Source organism: Geotrypetes seraphini, chromosome 3, assembly GCF_902459505.1.
Source record: "Geotrypetes seraphini chromosome 3, aGeoSer1.1, whole genome shotgun sequence".
In the NCBI taxonomy this organism is placed as follows: Eukaryota; Metazoa; Chordata; class Amphibia; order Gymnophiona; family Dermophiidae; genus Geotrypetes; species Geotrypetes seraphini.
This window is the reverse complement of record NC_047086.1, coordinates 320,685,431-320,705,735: the sequence shown is the minus strand read 5'-3', so window position 1 is coordinate 320,705,735 and position 20,305 is coordinate 320,685,431. Positions and strand designations below refer to the sequence as shown.

General features: G+C 42.7%; 1 protein-coding gene across 3 annotated transcripts in view; it reads right to left on the bottom strand.

Annotated features, from left to right (window-relative positions):
- Positions 1 to 2,557: 2,557 nt before the first annotated feature.
- Positions 2,558 to 20,305, bottom strand: part of NINL (ninein like) — a 173,372-nt gene continuing 155,624 nt past the window's right edge. For all 3 annotated transcript variants that reach the window (XM_033938656.1, XM_033938658.1, XM_033938657.1), the window contains exons 19-24: positions 20,147 to 20,251; positions 15,842 to 15,911; positions 15,018 to 15,122; positions 13,129 to 13,341; positions 9,906 to 10,019; positions 2,558 to 3,930 (exon numbers count right to left, since the gene is read on the bottom strand). In XM_033938656.1, coding sequence (XP_033794547.1) covers positions 3,742 to 3,930; positions 9,906 to 10,019; positions 13,129 to 13,341; positions 15,018 to 15,122; positions 15,842 to 15,911; positions 20,147 to 20,251 — 796 coding nt within the window. In that variant the 3' untranslated portion in view covers positions 2,558 to 3,741. The remainder of the gene's footprint in view (positions 3,931 to 9,905; positions 10,020 to 13,128; positions 13,342 to 15,017; positions 15,123 to 15,841; positions 15,912 to 20,146; positions 20,252 to 20,305) is intronic.

The window sequence follows — 20,305 nt, the reverse complement described above, 5'->3', positions numbered from 1 at the left end:
GCAATGACCCTTCCCCACCTAACTCAGTGAATAGATCCCACGTGTCTATCCCATTTGGCCTTAAAATCAGGCACGCTGCTGGCCTCAGTGACCTGAAGTGGAAGATTATTCCAGCGGTCAACCACTCTTTCAGTGAAAAAGAATTTCCTGGTGTCACTGTGCAGTTTCCCTCCCCTGATTTTCCACAGGTGCCCCCTGGTTGCCGTGGGACCCTTGAGAAGGAAGATATCCTCTTCCACTTCGATGCGACCCGTGAGATACTTGAACGTCTCGATCATGTCTCCCCTCTCTCTGCGTTCCTCGAGTAAGTAGAGCTGTAACTTATCCAGCCTTTCCTCGTACGGGAGATCCTTGAGACCCGCGATCATCCGGGTGGCCATTCTCTGGACCGACTCTAGTCTCAGCACATCTTTTCGGTAATGCGGCCTCCAAAATTGCACACAGTACTCCAGGTGTGGTCTCACCATGGATCTATACAATGGCATAATGACTTCAGGCTTACGGCTGACGAAACTCCTGCGTATGCAACCTATGATTTGCCTTGCTTTGGAGGAAGCTTGCTCCACTTGATTGGCAGCCTTCATGTCCTCACTGACGATCACCCCTAGGTCACGTTCTGCTTCAGTTCTTGTTAGGATCTCGCCATTTAGGGTGTAAGTCTTGCATGGATTTTGGCTGCCCAGGTGCATGGCTTTGCATTTTTTGGCATTGAAGCTGAGTTGCCAGGACCTAGACCAGCGCTCCAGTAGTAGTAGGTCGTGCATCATGTTGTCGGGCATTGAATTTTTGTCTGTTGTACTCTTGGCCACTACATTGCTTAGTTTGGCGTCATCAGCGAATAATGTTATTTTACCTCGGAGCCCTTCTGCCAAGTCTCTTATGTAGATGTTGAACAGGATTGGGCCCAGGAAATTGGAACAACGAGCGAGGTAATTAAATTTGCAGACAATACGAAGTTATTCAGAGTAGTGAAGACACAGAAGGAATGCGAAGACCTGAAATGTCACATAAACACGCTTGAGAAATGGGCTGCGACATGGCAAATGAGGTTTAACGTGGATAAGTGTAAGGTGATGCATGTCAGTAACAAGAATCTTATACACGAATACAGGATGTCCAGTGCAGTACTCAGAGAGATCCCCCTGGAAAGAGACTTGGGAGTACTGGTCGACAAGTCGTTGAAGCTGTACACGCAGAATGCTAGGAATGATTAAGAAGGGGATCACAAACAGGGCAGGATTAATTCATCAAGGGCCCCTAGGCACACAAGTACACTGGGCCCCCTGCCCCGCCCCACCCCACCATGCGCCCAGGCATAAACAAGAAGCTGCGTCAGAGGGAAGCTTTGGGCAAGCAGCACCGCTTGCACACTTACAGTTCCTGTTGCCTTTCTTACCCGTGTTGCTTGCTTATATTACTTTCCGTTGATTGGGGGGGGCGCGTTGCTGATTGATGCTGGAGGGGCCATCGCCGTTTGGAAAAAACCAATGTTGATGCCCTCCTTCATCGGGCCCCCCTGACCATTTCGGGCCCTAGGCACATGCCTACTTGGCCTATTGGTTAATCCTGCCCTGATCACAAACAGATTGGAAAAGGTTATCATGCCACTGTACCGGGCCATGGTACGGCCCCACCTGGAATACTGTCCAGCACTGGTCGCTGTACTTAAAAAAAGGACATGATACTACTTGAAAGGGTCCAGAGAAGAGTGACTAAAATGGCTATGTTGCTAGAGTAGTTGCTGTACAGTGAGAGATTAGAGAAACTGGGCCTCTTCTCCTTTGAAAAGAGGAGACCGAGAGGGGACATGATTGAAATGTTCAAGATAATGAAGGGAATAGACTTAGTAGATAAACACAGGTTGTTCACCCTCTCCAAGGTAGGGAGAGGGCACTCTCTAAAGTTGAAAGGGGATAGATTCTGTACAAACATAAGGAAGTTCTTCTTCACCCAGAGAGTGGTAGAAAACTGGAACGCTTTTCCAGAGGCTGTTATAGGGGAAAACCCTCCACGGATTCAAGCAAGGTTAGACAAGGTCCTGCTGAACCGGAATGTACGCAGGTAAGGCTAGACTCAGTCAGGGCACTGATCTTTGACCTGCAGGCCGCCACGGGAGTAGACTGCTGGGCATGATGGACCACTGGTCTGACCCAGCAGCGACAATTTTTATGTTCTTACTAGTTTTTCTTCAGTGTTGCGATGAACAATAGTAGCCCCTCAGGTTCCCCTCTCCCATTTTTCTTTTCTCATAGAAAATTTAAAAAAACAAATACAACCCCCCCCCCCCCTCATATAGTAGCAACATTCCATGCTACTGATCCAAAAACAGACTATGGACTTTTCCTCCAGGAACTTGTCAAAAACTTTTTTAAACCCAGCTATGCTGACTACTGTTACCACATCCTCTGACAACGAGTTCCACATAGAAAATAGAAATGTTTTACCTTTTTCAATAAAACAAAACATTTTGACACATACTAAAGTATTCCTAATCAGTATGGCTCAAATCCAAGTTATGAATAAATGTTGGAATATGCAGTGAACCTCTGTATTTACATCAGTAGAAAGTACTTTTTTATTTCATGGCCACACTTTATATAAATATATTCACTTTGGATAACATTGTATAAAAACTGTACATTATGTATACATATTTTATAAATAACCAGCCACAGAAAGACAATTGCTTGTTGGGAATAAACCAGGCTGCCCTTATAAATAAATACAATAAGGTCCTGAGAGAGAACAGAATACTGTGGTATAATGTGCTTTTGTATTTTGATTTGTTTTTTGTACACTGTCATTATGTACTCTTGAAAAACTTACCAGCAAAGCAAAATAAGCTCTGTTTTTATATTACATTCTATATTGTCCTCTTTATAGCCCCTCCCCCCTTACCTCATATAGGACATATAAGCCCTTCGCTTCTCTTCCTAAGGCCTGGAGGGAACTGTGCCTCAACCCAGAGACTAATCTTCATTGCTGCCTTGTGGCCAGCAGAGGTCACTACATTAGTGGAAACTGTCTTCCCTCTCTCTTTTCTACATACTTCCCCCTCTGTATTTGCGGTTTCGTTGTTTGTGGTTTTATGTGTGCAGGCTCTGCCCCCAAATTTACATCACAGGAAGTCACTGCTCCCAGCGATGCACAGAGAGCATCGATCCTCTCAGCATTGTACAGAGAAAATCATGGCACTTTCTTCACAGGAACAGGTATGGTTATTTGCGGTTTTGTGTCTTTTTTGGGCTTTTTACAGAAAAACCGTGAAATAATATACGTAAGGTTATTTGCAGTTTTTCTGTTTTCGCAGCCATGCTGATCCCCTATCTCTGTGAATATGGATGGGGTAAATGTAGTATGGGCATATCAGAGCCACAGCACACCCAATTTCTGCTAGTGCCACTACATCAGACACAGAAACTTGAATCTCCAGTAGTATTATTGGAACCACAAAGCCAAACCTTTTAAATGTTCATTTCTTGCCATTTTCGTCTACCCCCCATCCCCAAATCTGCAAAGAAGGCACTGAAAAGCAAGTAATGGAACCAGCAATAATGATGTCTCCAATGATCAAGTCTTTAACTGCACTCATGCCAGCAGTTCAAGTATCATTGGACAGGTCCAAACCATAACATAAAAACGTATGCATGGTTGTTAATGATAGGTCTTAGTTGTTGACACTGTGCTGCTCTTCTATCGAAGGTATCCTGCATCCAACTGTTTCTCCACCCTGAAGCATTATTATGTGAGAGATGCTGGAGCTATTTTTTGGATCAATTTATTAAGGGCTGCAATTTTCTCCTCCAAAATAGAGTTTTTTCTCTCAGCATTTTTCTGCTTCTGCTCTGTAACCTGCAGAGCTTTCATCAGATGTGCATTTTCCACATACAAGTCTTTTAGCAACAGGTCTGATTTTGCATTTTTCTCCAACTGAAAGAAAAAAAAAAAAGCATTATTATCCTTTCTTGACTTATTATTCACCTTATTTTTCTGTTCCTCAGGATCACACCTAGCTATGGGCATGAATGATAAAGAAAAGCAAGAGAGAATTTGATATCAAGGGAATTGAATCGTGTTTGTATTAGTAGGTATTGAGTAAACAAAACATACACTCAAAAATAAAACACAGACAACAGAAATAAGCAAATACATCTCTATAAAACAGTGGTTCTCAATCTTTTCTCCTGCCTGGACACACCTGATGAATGATACTTAGTCTGAAGAGTATACCAGTTCTCTATTTTTCCAAGTAGATATTTATTGTATTTCAAAACAACAAAAAGTGTACATTTAGTTCTATAACATAAATAGCAACATAACATATTTCGCTGAGCCAAAAGATAAATTTAAATAATTATAGAGCAGATACACCTAAGTAGCTAATTTTTTCAAATAGATCTTTTTGATTGGAGTAACAAGCCATAGCATTTTTGTATATTTTATATTAAACATAAACCCCCAATTCTACCACCTAAAACTGGAAAGATGAATATTGTCCTCCCCTTGGTTAACTTTAGTAAAAAGTCAAACAAAAGCAGTCATCCTCTGAGAATTTAGTTTCTGATGCAAAAGATTTCCAAATGATATGTTTTAGTAAAAGTTCTTCTGAGTTCAAAGTAAACATGCATTCTGCATACACAAAAGCTCTCCCTTCCAATGGGTACAAAGCAGAATCAGGATATTTCCCCATGGAATTCATCACACAAAATAATCTCATTAAAAGCAACATCTCTCTCCAGTAGAAAGCACATTGGGAAATAATACAAAACCTGAAAGAAAGTCCCCAATTAGTATATGTAGCAACCCTGTCACACCATAGCAACATTAATTCCCAAGATTGCACAGCAAGAAACTTATCCATAAGTAGGCAGCACTATAGTATAACACAAAGGCCCATATTCTATAAACGGTACCTTAACTTAGATACTTAAATTCTTTACCGGTGCCTAAGTACAAAACACCATTTAAAAACACTTAAAACAAATTTCAAGGTGCCTACTGGCTATGGAATTGCATCTACAAAGGTGCTTTAAGACACCAAATGCCACTGTAGGCGTGGATAATGCCATAGGCATTATTCATGTCAAAATAGGCACCAGAAACGTAAGCCTTGAAAACCCTGACCTACATTTCTGGCACCTATCTTTCCTGAAGGTGCAATTCCATGAACGGCACCGTCGCATAACTGACACACGATCAACGGCCACTTTTTAAGGCAGCCCCCGACAATGGCACAGTTTATAGAATCTGGGCCAAAGTTTCTGCAGATTTATACTAATGAAATACTCCACTTCAGTCACTCACACAGAAAACACAACTACACTTGTATCAAACACAGAATAGTTGATCACGAATTAGATATTTGGAAACAACAACAAAAATATCTAATGGAAATCCAATATAGCACAGTTACTTCCCTGTAACAGGTGATATCCAGGGACAGCAGGCATGGTACCCAGCACGGACCATTCAAAGTGAACTGTCACTTTAATCAAAAGACTGTCCATACCGTGCATGCATGGGTGCCTTCCCACCTGCTGCCAGCTCGCAAGACTATCGGTTCAGTAGAGAAGCCAAGAAGAGGAGGTGGGCGGGTTGTGAGAATATCTGTCTGCTGTCCCTGGATAACACTTGTTGCAGGTAACTAACTGCTTTATCCTAGGACAAGCAGGCAGCATATTCTCACATGTGGGGGACTTCCCCTAACAAAGAGGGTTGGAGGGAAATTGGAAAATCTTATCAGCCAGGATAGCCAGTTTGGCCACAAAGCTCTCCAAAGTTTAATCTCTAATTAGAAGCCAAACACTAGTGGGTCGTGAATGTATGAACTGAGGACTAGATTACTGCTTTACAGATGTCCTCAATAGGAATGGAGCGTAGATGGGCTACTGAAGTTGTCATGGCTAACGCTTTATGAGCGGCAATACGACCTTCTAGCGTCAGACATTCTGAGCATAGCAGAATGAGATACAGTCCGCAATCCGTGTGGATATAGTTCTCTTGGTCACAGGGGTTCCCAGCTTGTTTGAGTCAAATGACAGGAAGAGCTGAGGCTTGGTTCTATCCAAGTAGAAAGCTAGAACACATTTGAAGTCCAACTTGTGAAGTGCTTCCTCACCAGAGTGAGCTATATGGCTTTGGAAAAATTACCGGAAGATTGATAGACTGGTTGAGATGAAACTCTAAAACAACTTGGGGGGAGGGGAATTTCAGATGAATTCAATGAACCACCTTGTTAGGATAAAATGTAGTATAAGGTGGATCTGCTACTAGTGCCTGGAGTTCACCGACTCAATGTGCTGACATGACAGCAATGAGGAAGACCACTTTCCAAGTGAGGTGCTTGACAGCTGAAGCAGACAATAGTTCAAATGCAGGCTTCATGAGCGCTGAAAGCACCACATTAAGGTCCCAAGCCAGTGGAGGAGGTTTCAGAGGCAACTTGATATTGTAAAGGTCCTTCATGAATCTAGAAATCAGAGGATGTACTGCTAAGGGCTTGTTCAGTGGTGTGTGAAAAACATTTATAGCACTCAGATGAACTCTCACTGAACTAGTCTTTATTCCAGAATAAGAGAGGTATAGGAAATCATGGTGCTGCAAGGGGTAGGCCCAGGAGGTAGAGTGGACAGGTGTAGGAGCATGGCTCAAAATCTCTCTCTTTCAAGATCGGGCCCACTTGGCAGCTCTGCTAAAATCATATGGCTTAGTCTGTATCAAGTGGGCAGCATCTCCTTTTATCATTCACTACACCTCCCTCTGCTGCCAGGCACTGCACCAGCAATCCTCTGAGCAAGGCACACAAGCTGTAACTCCCCTTTAAGTCCAGCATGACTTGTAAGGTACTGATGTTCACTAAAATTTGATTATCCATTGTCTACCGGGTTAATTTTATTCCTTTATATAAAAATGAAAAACACACAAAATTTTACTTAAAACAAACAACGTTTAGGAGTTGGCCCACCTCATTGCTTTTTTTTTTTTTTAAACTACTGCTAAGCTTAACAGTATATTATAATTCTTGTGCCCTCGACAAATAATCAACGGCCTATAATATAAGAGCCACCTTTGATGCAGAAGGAAACTTCTTTTGGTGACTGGCCACTAGCCGAAGAACAAATTACTTCTGTTCTTCATCTTTTGTCAAAGTATTGTAATTTTCAATGAGGGTTATCCCTCGTTCTGCTAATTAACAACAGTCAGTTTGGATGTCTGATTCCAAAGTTCCTTGAAAACCGGATCATCAGTCCACGCTGTGGGATGTTTCGCCAGGAATATTTTTGCTTTTGTTGATCCTCTTTCAATCAAGAGATCAAACAATGACTGTGCTCTCTTGTTTTACAAGACTTTCAAAGGTCACAGGCTCTGTTTCATCTGTACATGTGGTGCAGTGGTTAGAGCTACAACCTCAGCTCCCTGAGGTTATGGGTCCAAACCCCATGCTGCTCCTTGTGACCCTGGGCAAGTCACTTAATCCTCAACTGCCCCTAGGTACATTAGATAGATTATGAGCCCAACAGGACAGATGGGGAAAATGCTTGAGTACCTGTATGTAAACCGCTTTGAATGTGGTTGTGTAACTACAAAAAGGCGGTATACAAGTCCCTATCCCTTACGCATGAGGCATCATGGAATGTCTGGCAACAGTGGATGTTGTAAATTTTGCACCATTTGTAGCTTTGTTTCTGGTGTGATTCTGTCATCACAAAAGGCAAGTGCTGCTAGGTGTTCGGACAGAAACCATAGATGTCTGGAAATGGCTGTGAGCGCCTTGTTTGTAACAGTTTTATTCAGATATGTGTTGAGAGTAGACAGCAGTTCAACGTGTTTGTATGGAGCCCTAATTCCCATTGGCTCAATCCCATACCACCATCGCTGACTCACACACCAACTTATAGCTTTCTGGTAAAGGTTTTCCATCATAGTGATGAAAACTGACCAGTTGAAGAACATCCAGTCCACGTGGCAGTCTAGCAGTTGACAGCCTGACTTCCCAAGGAGCCAGTTTTCGGGTGCAGATTGCAAACTAGATGACGCCATACAAACTACCGTAATTATGCACAATCACCTACATACACAACACACAAGCAGAGAATGCATGCTGAGGTGACTTCTAAATAAGAACATAAGAATCGCCTTACTGGGTCAGACCAAAGGTCGATCAAGCCCAGTACCCGTTCAAATGGTGGCCAATCCAGGTCACTAGTAACTGGCCAAAACCCAAGGAATAGCAATACAGTACTCCCCTGATATTCGTGGGGGCTCCATTCCAGGAACCCCCACAAATGTTGACAAACCGCGAATACAGTTTTTAGAAAGGGAGACAGGAGAGGGCAGCCGGAGCGCCAGCGAGTGAAGGAAATCACTCGCAGTATGCTCCGACCACCTCTTCCTGTACTAAAGTCGGGCTTCACCAATCAGGAGCTGCTTTGACATGCAGCTCCTGATTGGTGAGGCCTGACTTTAGTACAGAAGAAGAAGAGGCAGTCGGAGCATACTGTAAGTGATTTCCTTCACTCGCCGGCGCTCCAGCTGCCCTTTCCTTCCCGGTCATTTGCGGTCGGAAAATACCGCGAATGACCGGAACACGTGAATCTTGGACTGCGAATTCACCGGGAAGCACTGTATTACATGCTACCAATCTAGGGCAAGCAGTGGCTTCCCCCCTGTCTTTGTCAATAACAGACTATGGACCTTTCCTCCAGGAACTTGTCCAAACCTTTCTTAAAACCAGCTACGCTATCCGCTCTTACCACAACCTCTGGCAATGCGTTCCAGAGCTTAACTATTCTCTGAGTGAAAAAAAAATTTCCTCCTATTGGTTTTAAAAGTATTTCCCTGTAACTTCATCAAATGTCCCCTAGTCTTTGTAATTTTTGACAGAGTGAAAATTCGACCCACTTGTACCCATTCTACTCCAAATGAATATGACATACCAAGTGGAGAGCATGAGCCTTGTAGAGACAAGATTTTACAAGGTTGATTTTTTTTGCATACCATAACAGATAATGTGAATAACGTTTCCCATGTACTTTTTATCTCAGAACAACAGAGAAAAAACTGAAAGTTCCTTGGGGTCAAAATTCAGCTAGCAGTACTCGGTGTTTTGCTGACTACCACCAGTATTATGCCCAGAAATTCAGTGCTGGACAACATCCAGGCAGTGGCATTGAATTTCTGGATTTATGGAACCAGTCAAGTGCTGCTTCAAAATAGCCAGTTTTGTGTTAGGCCAGTGGTTCCCAAACCTGGTTCTGGAGGCACCCCAGCCAGTTGAGTTTTCAGGATATCCACAATGAATATTCATGAGAGATATTTGCATGCACTCATGAATATTCATTGTGGATATCCTGAAAACCTGACAGGCTGAGGTGCCTCCAGTCGGGTTTTCAGGATATCCACAATGAATATTCATGAGAGATATTTGCATGCACTCATGAATATTCATTGTGGATATCCTGAAAACCTGACAGGCTGGGGTGCCTCCAGGACTAGGTTTGAGAACCCCTGTGTTAGGCAGTAACTGGATATTTTCAGCAGCACAAACTGGCCACTTCTGGCCATTTAAATCACCTTTTTTTTCCATGCCAGAAACTGCACATTTTTCATAAAGCGTATGCAGTGTTTCCTGGTAGCATACTTGTGTGCAAATAGTGCATACAAGCACATGCAACTCGGGAACAGTGCATGTTCTTTGGAAAGAGTGTGCACTTTTATCCCAATAATATGCTCTTCCTGACACTTGCCATAAATGACACAGGAAACTAAAGAAAATGAAAATTTTTGGGCTGCATACACCTGGTCTCTTTTTCACAGGCTTGGTTTCCTTAATGCTGTGATTTATAGACTTCCAAGTATATCATGACCGTACCTGCTTATAAGAAACAGGAGTCACAGGCACTCACCTGCTCCTTCAGCTGATTCACCTTCTCTTGAAGCATCTCACGCACATTCTTCAAATTCATTTCCACCTCTAGCATCCTTTCCTCCATCCTCCTGAGAAGCTTTGCATGCTCGTCCTGTAATCAGACATGACACACTAATGTACTACAAAATAAGTGTAACACAACAAGACTGCCACACAAACAACTAACCCAAGGTACCACAAAGAGGGAGGTAGACTCAGGAGTAATGTCAGGAAATACTTTTTCACAGAGAGGGTGATGGATGCTTGGAACACCCTTCCGAGAGAGGCAGTAGAGTGTAAAACTGTGCCCAAATTAAAAAGACGCATAAAGAAGACATATACACAACCTGGCTGTTTAGATGTTACCTTGGGCAAGAATAATGTGGGCTGAGCCCGATGCCGAACAGAATTGTATGGTCTATGTCCTGCACAGGGCGCGAGACAAAGAAGAGTGGCCAAATTTAGCATGGGGGGTATAGAGTCCGATGCTGGACAGATTTGTACGGTCTGTGTTCTGCATGGGGTGAGAGACAAAGAAGAGTGGCCAAATTTAGCATGGGGGTATAGAGTCCGATGCTGGACAGACTTGTACGGTCTGTGTTCCGCATGGAGCGAGAGAGAGGTTCAACTCCAGGGTATTGATCATTTTATTGTCATATATTGCGAGTGGGGGAACTGTGCAGCTTAGGAGGGAGGGGAAGGCATCTTGACTGCTAAGTTAAATACTGTCAACATATCATCCCCATCATGGTTGACATGGTGGTGACTTCACAGACAACATTTAAACATGGGTGACCTGGACCTACATAGAGTGGTAGGCAAGGCTCTGGTCACCTTGCTGGGCAGACTGGATGGACTGTGAGGGTCTTTTTTCTGCCGTCATTTACTGTGTTACCATATGTTACCGAAGCAAGATAAGAAGGTGTGTGCTGGTTAAATGTTTTTACCCAGATTACCTCTCTTACATTGTTGTATCTGCAGAGCACAGAGTTTTGAAGGGAGCATGCTCTGGACATGGTTTAGGCAGGGACAAAAAGTATTTTAAACTTTGCAATGGAAAAATATCTATACTTACAAAATACTAGACATCGGTATTCACACCTGCTCCGGGGCAGCTGATCAATTGGTCCTGGGGCTTGAACAAGTGACTGATAAGGCAGTTGTGCTTACCTCTCTAGTGTTTAAAACCACCTCAAATATCCAGCAAAATAGAGGACCTTATTTTCTGCCTGGAGAGTCACGTAAAAGTAAGCGCTGGCCCCATGTACATGTAAGTGGTGGTTGTGCCACAGTTGAATATTCAGCAGGCTTAAAGTAAAGAGAGAACTGACCCACTCAGCAAAAAGCAGAGATGACCAGGGAGATAACGATGCCCTCTCCAGCTGCCCTCTCCTGTCTCCCCTGCCTAAAAACCGTATTCATGGTTTTTCAAAATTCACGGGGGTTCCTGAAACCCCCGTGAATTTCGGGGGAGTACTGTATACTCAAATTGCTAACCAGATAGACCTCTAACTGGATAGCTATCATTGCTACCCAGATAATCTCCAGCAACTCCTAAGCTCCATCCATAGACTACGCAGGCGTCTGGATAGTGCTAAAGCAGTGGTCTCAAACTCAAACCCTTTGCAGGGCCACATTTTGGATTTGTAGGTACTTGGAGGGCCTCAGAAAAAATAGTTAATGTCTTATTAAAGAAATGACAACTTTGCATGAGGTAAGTACCTACAAATCCATAATGTGGATTATCTGAAATTATCAGAAGCAATTAAGGAAATATTTATAAACTATAGTTTAGAAATATTTCCTTAATTGCTTCTGATAATTTCAGCTATACAGAGCTGAAAGCAGTGCAACATGCAGGAAAAGTATCAACTGCAAGAGACAAGATTTTGGACCAACTATTTTGAGGCCCTCAGTAATATAAAGAATAATTCTTTATGGGAAAACTTGTGCCTCAAATGTCCAGCGTCCGCAACTGCCTTCAGCTCTCACCTCCAGCACCGGACACATGCATAAGTTGCACTGCCTCCAATGGTTACCTTATGTTCTGGAATGTTGTCTGCTTCACTGCTGTAAACTCACGCGAGCGCTTTCCTGTATCTGTACGTGATTATGAGGTGGAGTGGAGAGGACAATCGTATACAGACGCAGGAAAGTGCTTGCGTGAGGTTACAGCCTTGAGGCAGGCAATGTTCCAGAATGCAACCGCTGGACATGACTGCTGGATATTTAAGGCACAAGTTTTCCACAAAGAATCATTCTTTATTATACCAAGGGCCTCAAAATAGTACCTGGCTGGCCGCATGCGGCCCCCGGGCCACGAGTCTGAGACCACTGTGCTAAAGTAATCAGAGGGAATATTCAATGATGCTATCCAGACAGTGCCACTAAATATTCCACTGGTTGGCACATATCCAGTTAGCAGCACCTGGCAATTGGATAAGTGCCTTTGAATATCAGCAGCATATGTCTTCATCAAGAACAAACTAAAAAGAGAAAATATGAGTGTAATAGTGAAGGTTGGGTGTGGGCCCCGAGTGCTGTTCCTTCATAGGGCCAAGTATGCAAGGAATAGTCTCTTTGTTCAAGAAGCAAAAATCCTGAGATTGGCCTAGACCCAAACATGGTCCATGGCTTGTGACTGCCAAGCCCCAAACACAGTCTTGCAAAAGTCTTTCTTCAGTCAGGTAACCTAGTCTGGCCCCAGCCAGATCTCAGAACAAGGCTTACAAGTATTCAGCCAAAGAAGTTGGCTTACCTCATCCAAGCAGAATATCTAGCGGTTGTAGTCAAGGCGTATACTGGGATCATTTCTTCCTTCTCCCTGGGCCTCCTTAACCCAGCTCTGGCCTTATCTTTTATATTTCCTGGCAGCTGCTTCCCTGACTCCACTCCTCCTGTGTCACTTCCTCCTAGGGATAGGGTTACCAGACATCTGGGAAAATGAGGGCAGGACCTCCAGACACGGATGGAGCTAGTCCAGAAGAGAGGAGATGTTGTAGGGGCGGGGCTTGGGATGGAGAAGGGTGGGGCTTGGGGCAAAATGTGGTGGGACTGGAGGCGGAATGGGGCATGGTCATATGGTAACCCTACCAGGGAGGAACTACATATGTCAAGGCAGTTCTGGAAATATGAGTTTAATTTTTCTCTCAGAAGGACATGGTTTTCTCCCTTTTCACCCCTCACCAAGGACACAATTAAATAACAGAATGCTTTCTCACCTGTTGGGAGGCTAGCTGCACCTTGGCCTGCTCTGCAAGAGCCTGGAGTCTTTCTTGCAAGTGCTGGACTTTCTGCTGTTCTTCTGACAGTTTAGATTGCAGTGGGGCCAATTGATCTTTAGAGACAGTACCAGCCAGCTGCTCCTTCAAATGGTGCAACTCCCGCATGTGCTGAGACTGGGCAAGAGTCAGTCTGCTGTTGACTTCTAATAACTGCATTTCGGGGGGGGGGGAGGAAGGGGGCAGAGAGAGAGCAAATCAAAGCAATAGGTCACAACAGGTGAATTGCAACTGAGAACATGTTTTGTGTGCATCATATTGGTGGCTCCATCCATGGGATGAGAAGGGGAAAAGTTACTGATCTCCAAAATACTTTTAAGTTATATTGGTTCCCGCAGGTGCCTCTAGCTCAGGGGTAGGCAATTCCGGTCCTCGGGAGCCTTAGGCAGGTCAGGTTTTCAGGATATCCACAATGAATATATATGAGATGGATCTGCATGCACTGCCTCCTTGAGATGCAAATCTATCTCATGTATATTTATTGTGGATATCCTGAAAACCTGACCTGCCTGTGGTTCTCTATTTTTCAGGATACCCACAATGAATGTGGTTGAGGTGTTTTTGAATACAATAGAGATGATATATTGAATGGAAAAAAAAAAAACCCCCACTCAGGTCAATATTCAGAAGAATGAATTTGGATAAAAGAATTTGTTTTCCACACGCATGCTGCTGACCAAGGTACTATCTGCTATTCAGATAACCAAACATAAATGCAGCAATCAGCATTTAGGCAAAACACCAGCCACCAAGTTACACTGAAACCAGATATTCAGCCCTGGTAATCAGATTCTAGCCAGCACTGAATATACAGTGTACACACAGACTCAGAAGTCCAATTTGGTTGGTGACCCTATGTAGACTGCTAACCAAATAAAGTAGACAACAGAATAAAGAAGAGCTCGGTTTCTGACTAGGGACTCTGAAAAAAACACTTAAAAAACCGACAGTCTGCTGTCGCAGCCGTTATAGTAGCGATTTTAAAAAAGCGAGTCATTCTCCAAAAAACGCTCTTGCAAATGAGGTTGGTGGAGAGTAGTGAAAACTCACTAAATTTGCATGTGCCTATTGCTGGTGATAGTGATGGCCATATGTGCAGAATAAACACACACACCAAAAAAAAACCCACCCCAACAGCGGGAGAGATGCCCAATCTCTCCTGCCACCAACAAACAGAGCGCCGCTGACCAACACACCCCTCGGCAGCTGGAGAGATTCTCACGCTCACCCGCCGCCATGCAACATTCCCCCAACCTCTCCCCTTACCGTACTTTAGATGGCTGGACGGAGGGATATCTACTCCCTCCAGCCAGCTGGTTCCGAATCTTCAAAATGGCAGCCTTCCCCTGTCCGGTGCATCCTGGACAAAGTGCCGGGTCTTGAAAAGCTGTCCAGACACCCAGACATGTCCTCTTAAGAAGAGCTCTTCGTTGGTCCAGTCTTTATTATATAGACAGACGAAGAGTTCTATAGTCAGAGGTTTCTACCCTGATGATGGTCTGAAGGTCCATACAAAAATGTACTAAAAAAATATACTGAAAACATACACAAAAAATAATATAAGTTGTATTGTACTATGATATGTGAAGTCCTAAATCAAACTTAGGCAGACAATCTGAATACATGATATGATTGAAGACACAACTGAGGCACAGAATTATACATTTATACTCTTAAGAAGAGTTCATGTCTGGGTAAATCCAGACATCTGTGAATATTGGCCAGCAACCAATATTCAACCCTATAAAAAAAATATTCATAATATTGCTTGTAATTTTAACTGCTCATTGAATAACATGAGCACATTCTTACTGATCCTGCCATGGTACCTGGTCCTGGCACTCCTCAAGCTCCTCTTTCAGTTGTGTTTGCTTTTGCCTCAGTGTCTGGCATTCCTGGTTCATATGTTCCAATTGCATCTCAAGCTGCTCAACCTGTTTCAGTCATCAAAAGATAAAAAGAAACATTAGTACACAGGCATGATAAGATGGATTTAACTGAAATAAAAACTAAACAGTCCAGCTGTCATGAAATACTGCTGGTAGGGATACTAGTTGGCTCCAAATTTGTCCAACACTGTTGATTTTGTCCTTGGTCTACTTCATTGCATACAAAGGTTTCTTGCTTCAATTTGCCAACTCATGCCCTCGCGGTGAGAGGCATGTCCTGTAGGCAGTCAGCCGGCGCAGATGACTCTCCTCCTGGCCGGCATTTCTCCTCCTCTCCCCACATCTCCTGGCTTCTTCCACCGGCAGGTCATGGCCAGATGGGCCTCCACGCACATGCAGATGCTGACGCACTTCAAGGTGCCTTCTGGCCAGGGTACTGGATTTAGTGTGCCGCCAGCCAGAAAGTTTGTGAGACCCTGCTCTAGAGGCTTCCGGTCTGTCGTGGTTCCAGGCCTGCCTTTGCTCAAGTTATCATATGCACACCCTTTCAAAAAGAGTGTGCACTACAAATGAAAAACCATGAAATTCTGTGGGATTTTTCCTGTCATTTTTGTTTGATGACATGAAAAGACAGGTGACATTTTCCATGTTATTTCAAACAAATGAATATCCCTAGAAGCTGGTTTCATTGCATTAAGTTCATTATACTGTATACTTTGGCTATCAATATTTCATTTGCTTGTAATTAAATCTTAACGGCTTACCTGTTTGTTCAGCTCTTCCTTTTCATTTAAAGCCTTCTCCTTCTCTATTTTCAGCTGCTCAATTTGTTTCCTAAGACAAGAAAATAATTGCAACATTTTTTGTACAGAGCAAAAAAAAAAAAAGGGTTTGGTCTATGAAGAGATTATGGAAAGCACATTACAATAGGCCCATATACATAAAGACCAGGCATTAGTTTGTATTAAAGGGAAAGGGAATGATACTTGTATACTGTCTTTTTGTAATTATAGTATCAATACAAAAGGCTATTCGTAGACTGGACTCTAATAATAGCTTCAACATACACAACTCCCAGTCATTATAAACAGTAATAGTCCATAAAGACCAAATGCTTATTATTTATCTTATCTATTCATGAACCTCAGAGAGCTATAGAACCCCACTGGTTCATGTGAAACAGATCACAGAACCCGATCGTCATAGGATCAGCAATTTATTTATTTTTTAAGTTTTATATATTTTTTTAACTTTTTTTAGCCTTTTAACTTTTTCATATCAAAATACTTAGCTTAGAAATAGTAGCCAGTATTAAGGGAGTGCCTCTACCAACATGCACATGTTTCAAGATAGCTTTTGTCAGGGTCGAGGCTCCCGTAGTTAAATTATCGTGCTTACAAGAAACCACATATCTCCATTGAGTAATATGATTCCTGAAAAATCGGCGCTGGAATCGCACCTCTGTAGGCACTTCAGGCCGCCTAATGCCACTGTGGGCTTGGCTAACACTGAAAGTGGTGTTAGGTAGCCTAAAATGCCTACATAGGCACGATTCACCACAAAGATAGGCACCAGAAATATACATCTGGAAAATCCTGGCCTACACTTCCAGTGCCTATCTTTCCCGAATGTGTGATTCTTTATACGGTGCCATCGCGTGATTGACACGTGATCGATGGCTGCTTTTTTGGTGGCCGCCGATATTGGCACTGTATAGAGAATCCAGGCTTTACTGCTTAGGCAGAATTTAACTTGGATATTCAATGCCATGTCTAATTTGGACACAACCACTAAAATTCTAGGTCTTGCCCAGCTGCTGAAAGTTATCTGGTTGCTGGCAAATATTCAGAGAGGTATCTGGATAATACTTGGATAAAATTAGTACAGGCGTTTTGCTGCCTTAGCTTTATCCAGGCCCTTACCCAGTTAGGAGTCTGAAAATTACAGCTAAACAGGTTACTTCACAGCTACTTCGTTCAATGCAGTAAAATATCCTTTCAATTCCATCAATTTGTCATATAGGGCTAGATTCACAAACCTGCAGGTCCGATGAATTCCTTAAACTCAAATATGCAGATGGGGGCAGAGGAACACCCTCATCTGCCCACATAGATCGCAGGTCTGCGATCCCAACGAACGCACAGATCATCTGTAGATGGTCTGCGCATGCATCTAGACCCGACTTTTTTTTTTTTTTTCACTTTCACGCGTGCCGACTCTCCTGCTCTCCCCTTCCAAGCCCTGCTCTTGCCGCCTTCCCTGCAGTGCGAGCCCGCGGGGCTGCACTGTAAGGAATGATAACTGAACTGATCGTATTTTTGGCCCTTTCATCATACGCATCCAGGGTGGGTGGGTGGAGGGTTTTTTTTTTTTTGCAATACTATTTTAAATTGGGTAAAATTATTGAAAGGTTCTATATATTTGTTTTTCTTGATTATTTGTTAGGTGGGTGGGAGGGTTAAAATGATTGCTCATATATATCTGTAAGATCAATGTGCTTTTCTTGTAATATTACATGTATATATATATTTGTTTTGCACAGTTGTTGTTTGAAAGTCAATAAAGATTATTAAAAAAAAAAAGAAAGAAAGAAAGAAAACCGACCTGGCAACCAGGATAACTCGGTTCAAACCCGACTGTTGCCTGTGATTTTGGTCAAGTCACTTAACCCTATGTTCACTCAGGTACAAAATTAGATTGTGAACTCTCCAGGAAGAGGGAAATACTTAGTGTAGATGAATATACTGTAACTCACTTTGCGCCACTAATGAAAAAGGAATGAGCTAAAGCCGAGTAAATAAAACAATTTAGCCATGCAGGAGAGGCTCCTACCCGGCTAAATTGTGCTGAGCAGGTCAGGAGGTGATATTTAGTAACATTTCACTAGATGGTGCTGCTAAATATCCCCCCTGACTGCCATGGTACTGTCCAGAGCTGGGAGTTATGCAGACACCTGTCATATTCAGTACTGGTGCCCACATAGCTAACTAGGCAAGCAGGACTGCTTACATAGTAGGCCTGTCTTTGCCCAGTGAGCTTTGTGACTTCTGCACTGAATATCTGCTATAGCCAGATAATTTAACACTAAATGTGAATCAAAGTATTTAAAGTATATATTAAATTATTAAAAAATAATAATTTATAGAGTGCTCAGTGTGAAATCTTATTCAAAACCAACAGGTTAATAGAATGAAGATGTAATAACATTCCATCATTGCACTCACCTACCTACCAGCCCTATATGATTGATTAAATATAAGTTGTTCAAGCAGAATAATAGTAGTGAAGAAGTATAAATGAATACTTAGCTGGATGTAATTGATGAAAAACATATGTATGTCTCCACTGTGAAATATACCATCTCAAGATAAGCAAAAATGTCCTTGAGATCTGCTCATTAATGCTGGAGGTTGTACAATGGAATCTTTCTTATATCGTTGGTTTAGTAGATAATATAAAAGAAGTGAGTCCCCAAATCCACCGTTAAAAGCTAATCCATTTCAGCATAAAGCTAAAACTCCTTGTAGTGAAAACAATCCAACATTTCCTCAACACCGATCGTGTTTCACTGTATTTTGCGTCATCAGGAGGAAATAACTTCAGACCTCACAATGGAGAGAACACGCCGACAAAGGATTCCAACTGAAGAGTTCACACGTTGTCTTAACTCTTCAGTTGGAATCCTTTGTCGGCGTGTTCTCTCCATTGTGAGGTCTGAAGTTATTTCCTCCTGATGACGCAAAATACAGTGAAACACGATCGGTGTTGAGGAAATGTTGGATTGTTTTCACTACAAGGAGTTTTAGCTTTATGCTGAAATGGATTAGCTTTTAACGGTGGATTTGGGGACTCACTTCTTTTATATTATCTACTAAACCAACGATATAAGAAAGATTCCATTGTACAACCTCCAGCATTAATGAGCAGATCTCAAGGACATTTTTGCTTATCTTGAGATGGTATATTTCACAGTGGAGACATACATATGTTTTTCATCAATTACATCCAGCTAAGTATTCATTTATACTTCTTCACTACTATTATTCTGCTTGAACAACTTATATTTAATCAATCATATAGGGCTGGTAGGTAGGTGAGTGCAATGATGGAATGTTATTACATCTTCATTCTATTAACCTGTTGGTTTTGAATAAGATTTCACACTGAGCACTCTATAAATTATTATTTTTTAATAATTTAATATATACTTTAAATACTTTGATTCACATTTAGTGTTATATTATTTATTAGGTGAATTAATTTATAAAATATTTTTTCTCCTATTTATTTAATCTTTGATAGCCAGATAATTTCCAGGTACTGTGCCTCTGTGCAGTGGCATAGCGAGGGTTGGGAGGTGCCCAAGGCGGTAGTGCGCCCTTACCCTCTTCTTCAGCCCCCACTCCTTTCCCACCCACCCCACCATGCACACCACCTTCCCTTCCTGTACCTCTTTAACTTCCCCAGGGCGAGCAGCATCTCCAACTTGCTGCCCGTGCTAGCCTCGGCTCTCCTTTTGATGTCACTTCCTGTTCCCATGACCAGGAAGGAGGGAGAGCCAGAATAAGGCAATGAATGGCAGGTTGGAGCTGCTGCTCATGCTGGTGAAGAGCTATAGGTATGGGTGGGGGGGAGGGAAATTATGCATGTGGTGTGGGAGGGATAGGAAGGAGCGGGAGGGTGGAGAGGAGGAGAGGTGCCAGTGCCCTCCCCCAAGACAGTGCCTGGGGCTGTCCACCCCCGCCCCTTGTACCACCCTTACTACGCCACTGCCTGTTGACCTGGATATTTACTGCCAGTGCCCAATTTTATAACAGGGTGCAATGGAAAAAAATGTAGGCATCTACTCTAAAGAGATATCATATACAGTGTGCCTATGGGAGCAGTTCTATAACTCGGCACCTCAAGATAGGCATCTTGATTCTGCATGCTGAATACCAATTCTATAGTGGCATCTTGGCACCAAGATTTTATTACAGAATAGTAACATAAGTCAGCATCAACACACCTACATTTAGGGGGAAATTCATCAAACGGTGTTAGGGCTTTAAGTCACATGATTTCCTCACCTGTGTTGGCTGATTTCACCTTCAGCATCATTCACCACTTGCTGAAATCTTCCCAGTTCATCCTTCAGTATGCTGTTCTCTTCGATAAGTTGATTTAATTCAGTTCTGCATAAAGGAATAATTCAAGCACTTAAAACTTTCAGATAATTTAGCTTATTC